General features: G+C 47.8%; 1 protein-coding gene and 1 non-coding gene across 2 annotated transcripts; both read right to left on the bottom strand.

Annotated features, from left to right (window-relative positions):
- Window positions 1–339: 339 nt before the first annotated feature.
- Window positions 340–413, bottom strand: TRNAI-AAU (transfer RNA isoleucine (anticodon AAU)). Its single transcript has one exon. It is a non-coding gene; the product is annotated as a tRNA-Ile (tRNA).
- A 145-nt stretch (window positions 414–558) lies between these two features.
- Window positions 559–3199, bottom strand: LOC127335207 (ATP-dependent 6-phosphofructokinase 2). Its single transcript, XM_051361816.2, has 2 exons — window positions 2512–3199; window positions 559–1663 (listed from the first exon to the last, which is right to left on the bottom strand). The coding sequence occupies exons 1-2, from the start codon at window positions 3097–3099 to the stop codon at window positions 842–844; spliced, it is 1410 nt and encodes a 469-aa protein (XP_051217776.1). The 5' UTR covers window positions 3100–3199; the 3' UTR covers window positions 559–841.
- Window positions 3200–6804: the final 3605 nt, after the last annotated feature.

Below are 6804 nucleotides of genomic sequence, written 5' to 3'. Positions count from 1 at the left end.
CTCTATCTCGGTTGATGCCTGTCCACCGATCTTCCAGCCACCAGAACCATCGCCGGCTCGCTCGAATTGAATTCAGCCCACACCAGCTTAGAAAATTTACACCTCAGACTGAGATGTGTAGCAGTGACCTGGTTGCAAAAGACAGTATTTGCCATCGACGACAGTTATTTTGAGACGGAGGAGTATTAGCATACGTGGATTACTTTTGAAGACAACGAATCAAGACCTGCAGAAAGAGAACATTGCAGCTGTCCAGTATTGTCGTCTGACAGTCATGATTAAGTTCAGGAGTTACTATTATACGAAAAATAAGAATAAAAAACAAGATTCAAAAAATTATGGCCCATACAGGTCTCGAACCTGTGACCTTCGCGTTATTAGCACGACGCTCTAACCAGCTGAGCTAATAGGCCTTGTTGCCCAAACGTCGAACAAACGATTTATATTTCTTATTACCCAGAACGTAGGTGCAAAACATTTATCTTTGTGTCCATATCCAGATCAGGTTTTCAGTTTTCACACAGGAGTATAACAAAAATGCGTTGGTACCTCCCAGAATAAACAAGTAACGGTTCGAAGTAAATTCACCATTTGTCCCCAATCCTCCAAAGTCCAAACACCATTTCATGCCACCAAGTGTATCTACGAGAATCGTACTTACAATAGAGTTACAAGTACTTCCGAAGACATACACCCACAGCCTGATAAACCAGAGAACACGGTCTCTCTTATCTTATTGAAGAACCGACATAACAAGACAAACAACTACTACTAGATCAAATCAAAATGATTTTGACAGTGTCCAGAGAGGGTAGTTCATGACGCCACATAACTTCATGTCTTAGGGCTTCAGGAAATCCGGTTGATCTGTGACTGACCTAACCCATGCCCATTTGTGATCATTCACATCGACTGGGTTCTTGGCCACTGCGATATCCTCCAAAGGTATGTAGCTGTAATTCCCATTTATCGGGCCAGGCACGAAGCCAGTGAACCCAGCCATGATCCCGTGGATCGCGGAATGCGCCAACAGGGTACAGTACAGATTATCAGTAGCATTTGCTGGGACTGCACGAATCATGTAGGTAGGATCGATATACTTCACAGTGAACAACTCACCGGGGTGTTCTCTCTTCCACCACCTACCCAGCTCAGATTTCAGCCAGGGGCCAACATCAAGGAACAGCATGTTGCCGGACTCATCCTGCTCCCGCTTCTGCTCATCAGTCCGGGGAATCAACTCCTGACCAGAACCTTCAGCGACCACGATGACAGCATGTCCCTTCTCCTTTATCCTTTCATACACAAACTCAAACAGGCCTCCCTTCCCTTCAACATGGAAATCGATCTCAGGAATCAAACAGCAGTCAACGTCTCGGCTGCTCAGGGTGGCATGGAGAGCAATGTGGCCTGTGCTCCTGCCCATAAGTTTGACAAGGCCGATGCCATTCACCGCACTCACAGCCTCCACATGTGCTGCGTCGATCGCCTGCTGAGCAATCTCCACTGCAGTTTGAAATCCAAATGACCTATCTATGATGCCGATGTCGTTGTCCACAGTTTTCGGGATCCCTGTGATGGATATGCTCAAACCACGCCGTTTGATCTCCTCGAAGATCGCCACAGCTCCTCTCATGGTGCCATCCCCGCCAATCGCATAGACCTGGAATAAAAGGAGATTATAGGTTGTATGATCAACACATGAAGAAGAGGAACAATTGGCATGTTAACCAGCACACACTTGATTCCATTGCACTTGAACAGTTCGATAGTAGGTAACCACACTAAAGTCTTACTCCTAAGTAAGATGGATAGTCATGAGCCTTATTAAACTTTGGATAGTTATGAGCATTATTGAAATTTTCTGCAATACCTTAACTCTAATTTAAATGTGTATTTATAGGTTAGAGAATGTCTAACAGGCCCCTTATTTTTCTGCCCCTTAAAACACGAGTAGAGGGCCCTGTATTAACAGGAATATTCTGTTTTCAGCGGCGGCGCGCGGGTGGCTATGGCGGCGGCGCGGAGAAAACGGTTGGGAATTCTGAAATGTCCGCGCGCCCTAGTGAAATGGGATGAGGGGTTGGCCCTGTATTCAGCCTCCCGCCCCGTACAAGTAAGGGGCGAAGAGCCGCCCCGTAGCCAAAACTGTAAAAAATCGATGCGGGGGCCTGTTTTACGGGGTTTGCTAGACGAACGGGTAGCGCCCAACCCCTTATTTCGGCGGTTATTATACGGGTTTGGCCCTTTTAAGGGGTCTTTTAGACATGCTCTTACATCATGGTAACTCAAATCATATTACATTGGTCATCACTGAAAACGTAAGAGACAAATTCAGTAGATTAGAGCAAGTCCAGCTGAGTATAATCTTAAACCAGTTAATGGTCAAGCATTCAGTGCATAAAGCCCACCCCCGTTACTAAGTCGTCACAGATCATTGTGATATTGCAAGTAAAGCATCGCCGTCTATAGTCAAATCTGAACGGGAAACTGTGTACGAGTTGCTCTGACCTGAGTATACCCTCGCGCGACCATGCCGTCGACGATCTTGCTGAGATCGAAGCCCCCTCGAGTCGTCTTCAGCGCGGTTCCTCCCTTCTTGTGCCAGCCGTCGACGGCGGCCGGGTCGAGCAGCACGTGGTCATCGTCGGCGCCGTAGAATCCGCGGTAGCCCGCTGCGACGCCGAAGACGTGGCGGACGCCGTAGAGCTCGTGGAGGCCGACGACGAGCTCGCGCAGCACGGTGTTGAGGCCCGGGCAGAGGCCCCCGCAGGTGACGAGCGCGGCGCGGGCGCGGGCCGGGTCGAGGGCGAGGCTCCCGCGCGGGCCGGCGCGGCGGTAGGCGACGAGCGGGTCCGGGTGGCCGGTGGCGAAGTCGAAGAAGGCGTGGCGGAGGGAGACGTCCCCCGGGGAGATGTAGAAGGTGGGGGGCGGGTTGAAGTAGGGGTGGCTGGAGATGGGGTTGGGGATCGCGGCGGAGGGCGCGGACGTGAGCCGGGGCACGTCGCGGAGGGTGAGCGGCGGGAGGGTCACGGTGGTGCTGGTCGGGGTGGAGGCGTCGCGGTCGCCGCCGGAGTTGGTGGCGGCGATGGGATCCATCTGTGTTTCCTGTCGGCGAGGGCGGTGGGAAAATGGAAGTGCGGGGTGGTCGGAGCAGAGGAAAGCAGAGATGAAGGTGGGTTTAAGGGACGCGTGGCGGTTTGCATTGTTGTTCTGGAAGCAGAGGTGGTAGTCGTGTCAAGAGGCACCTCGTCAGTAGACAAATGTCCAACAACAAGGACTACCAAATGGCCACGTATTACACAGTACCAGGAGTATTTTGACTAGGAGATACTCTATTGACTATGAGTAACAGTTTTGTTGATCTTATTCTGACCTTCAATCTAAGCAATAATAATTGACATAAAAAAAATATCAATGAAAACATTTTTCCTAGTACAAATACCAGAGTATAATTTTATAACACGTAACACACCTTTTGTTGGTCAAACTGTGTGCGGTGTAACAGGGACAAACTGAGTAGTGAAAATTCAGTACACATGTTAGATTAACATAATTCTAACGTTTAGAAAAGTTTTTTTTTTTCCTGATGTATAGGGGGTGAATGTGTTTATTCTAAGTTTTTACATGTCTTCTTACCCTCAACATACTGAATCGGGAAATAAGAAGTAAACTACTTTGCTTTTACTAATTTTCTCACAGCGTGTTGGACTGGCTTGCCAAGTTTGATAGGCGTAACAACAACAGCTCAGTGTTACATCTTGAAGAAGTCGGCATGATCATTCTCGAGTTGTTCTTGGGAGAGCGCTAGACCGCTCTTGCACCTTAGGCAATCTAGGAGATGATCTCCTTGATTTCCCCCTCGCAAAGGTCGGAAGTCTGTGCTTGGTGGATCTCGTTAGAGAGATCGGTTGTGGACCTTAAAATCAGGTCAGCGTGGGTGACACAAGCCGATCGGTGGCTCCATTCGGCCCAACTTGGGAGGGGGGCACGTTGATGGTGAAGACCTCTTACGCGCGATCTTTAGAGCTCCCCGCACTCTTTGAGTCATGCTCGGAGATTGGGGAGAGACTAAAGGTTTCCACCAGCCGTTCCTTCGGGGACGAGCAATTTAGTCTACGGCCGGTGTCGTGGCCTGAGTTGATCTCGTGCGAAGGGAAGTTTATCCTAGTTGTCGGATTGATGCTGACAATGAAGGTTTTGCCTGAGGCGTTGGTGACAAGGTTGTGTGTACCAAAGTGTAATGCCTAACTGGGAGTGGTGGTAGCGTCGTTGATGTAGATGATCAATTTGACCATCTAAGCCTCTCAAAGTTAATCTGAACACGCAATCTCATATCTGGCATGCCAACTTTCATTGTATTTTCCTGTTAGTAAATTTGTTGTTCAGCAGGATTAGATGGTAGCACACACAAACACCAGTTTGTTACAGGTTTGGGCCCCGACAACGACGTATAGTAAAGACCTTACTCTCGTGTGTGCTGGATGGATTATCTTTGACTGTGCTCTCGAGGGGGAACTCAAAAGGTTGCTAGAGTACGTTTATGGTGGATGAGTGGTGATGGATATCACAAGAGTTTTCAGAGAGAGAAAAAGAGTTGTGTTTTTTATGTGGCGACTCTCTATATCCTTTATATAGGGAAGGACCTAGGTTTGCAGGTGTCTAAACTAGTACATAGCTAGGCTATCGAAAAGATCGTATGGGCACCTAGAGGGGGTGAATAAGTGCTAACCACAAATATTTTTAGCAAATTTAGGATTGACAAGAATATAGATTGTCTAGATGTGCAACTAAGTGGACAATCCTATATGAAAATATGCATACAAGCAAGTAAACAAGATACACATAGTAAAGGTGGTAAGGGTAGAGGTAACCGAAGGTGAAGCGCACATAGACACAAGGATTAGTTCTCGTAGATCCTTCCTTTTGAGTAGAAATACATCTATATTGGAGGGGTGTGATGCCACGAAGGCCAACCAACGCCACAAAGGTATCACTCTATTCTCCAGTGAGTAAACAACAAAGGCTAGCTCGCTCTCCACTAAGCGGGGAACTTGAAGGTGGCAACCAAAACCTTTACACAGGGTAGGGCAATCTTCAAAACTCAATGGAACGCTCCCAACGACAAACCGCTAAGCTCTTACAACACAAATCAAGTCTTCAGGACGACAACTTCTTCCTTCAAGGGCACCAAGGTAACCCAAGAACAACAAAGTGTGGAGGGCCCTATGGCCGGAAGTTCTAGCCGGACCAAACCTACTCCAACGTCTACCTCGCATGGTAGTTATGGGTGTTAGTAGGATAGAAGTTGCGGCGGCTGGAACTTCTAGCCTACTATCGGTCCTACTTTTGAAAAATGTGAATAGCTAACGGTAGCGAACCAGGAGCCAAAAGGCCATTTTCAGAGGTTGCCCCGGAGGTAGGGTGAAACTTCCAGCCTACTACCAGTGTCCATAGCCAGGAGAGAGGACATGGGTAGGAGTCAAGCTGCCTTTGGCGGAACTACTGGTCAGGACGATCATTACTTCTAGCCCTCCAGAACTTCAAGAAACTTGCATAACGACTGGGGGAGAGTGCAAACTTGAGGCATGGGAAGGCTATGGAGATGTGAATTTTGGTTTGTGCACATGCGAGACACGGAACCACCTTGCCTTACATCGAGACCATTGCAACCAACACCCCAGGAAAAACTAGGGGTCAACTAACGCCACTACATCTTCTTCGAAGCGTCCAACACCGTCTTGTACCATTCAAAAAATGTAAATGGGTCCTTCATTGAATCATTGCGTTGACACCAACACACAAAACCGACATTGAATCATTGCGTTGACACCAACACACAAAACCCACTTGGGTAGGAAAATGATCTTTCGCCTATGGACACTGGTATAAACCCATCGGCAACGAAACAGGGCTCGTTGCCACGAGCCTGATGTTGATGTGAAAGGCCTCTATGATAACGGTTAATATAACCTTCACCGATGAGACCAGTTTTTTTTGGCAATGGGTATACAATTTTATCTGTTTCCTCGCAATCGGGTCATCAATTATGATTTTTATCGGATCCACATGTTTGCATTTAGTATTTTTAACGTGCATACAACAACCACATATACTTTGTAGCACATCATGACATACATAACTGTTCTGTTACAAAACATGTGGGCAATGCAAGTTAATTAAGCCTACCATCCCAAACCATATTGGACTGCATATATTACTTTCAAATCATATTTAACGACCTATGATACTCCCACCATGGTGAGTCTGAAACTCAACCACAAGCTACTTGATACATCTCAAACGTATCTATAATTTTTGATGCTCCATGCTTGTTTTACACCAATTCATATATGTTTTGCCCATACTTCGTTGCACTTTATATATTTTCCGGCACTAACCTATTAACAAGATGCCACAGTGCCAGTTTCCTGTTTTCTGTTGTTTTGTATTTCAAAAAAGTTCTCATGAAATATTCTCGGAATTGGATGAAACAAAAGCCAAAGTTAATATTTTACCGTAACGATGACAGAGTCCAGAGGGGAGTCGAAGGGGGGCAGCAGGGCGGCCACGCTAGCCCTAGGCGCGGCCAAGCCCTGGCCCGCACCTAGGGGTGGCGTGGGCCACCCTGGCCTCCACCGACATCGCCCCTCCGCCTATTTATTCATGATCTCGGGAAAACCCTGAAGACCCGAGCCTCCATCCACGAAAAGTTACGTCGCGACTGCCATTGCAGAACCCATCTCGGGAGGGTTCTGAAGCTCTTCCCGGCACCCCGCCGGAGGGGGAAATCATCGCCGGAGG

This window comes from Lolium perenne, chromosome 2, assembly GCF_019359855.2.
Source record: "Lolium perenne isolate Kyuss_39 chromosome 2, Kyuss_2.0, whole genome shotgun sequence".
Taxonomy (NCBI): Eukaryota; Viridiplantae; Streptophyta; class Magnoliopsida; order Poales; family Poaceae; genus Lolium; species Lolium perenne.
The sequence above is the reverse complement of the archived record's forward strand: the minus strand, read 5'-3'. Positions and strand labels throughout refer to the sequence as shown.

What these genes read in the sequence shown, in the direction of transcription:
- LOC127335207 (XM_051361816.2), bottom strand. Translation starts at nt 3,099, where the DNA reads ATGGATCCCATCGCCGCCACCAACTCCGGCGGCGACCGCGACGCCTCC. An exon ending in TCGCGCGAGGGTATACTCAG is followed by an intron (nt 1,664 to 2,511) that starts GTCAGAGCAACT and finishes CTTTTATTCCAG; the next exon opens with GTCTATGCGATTGGCGGGGA.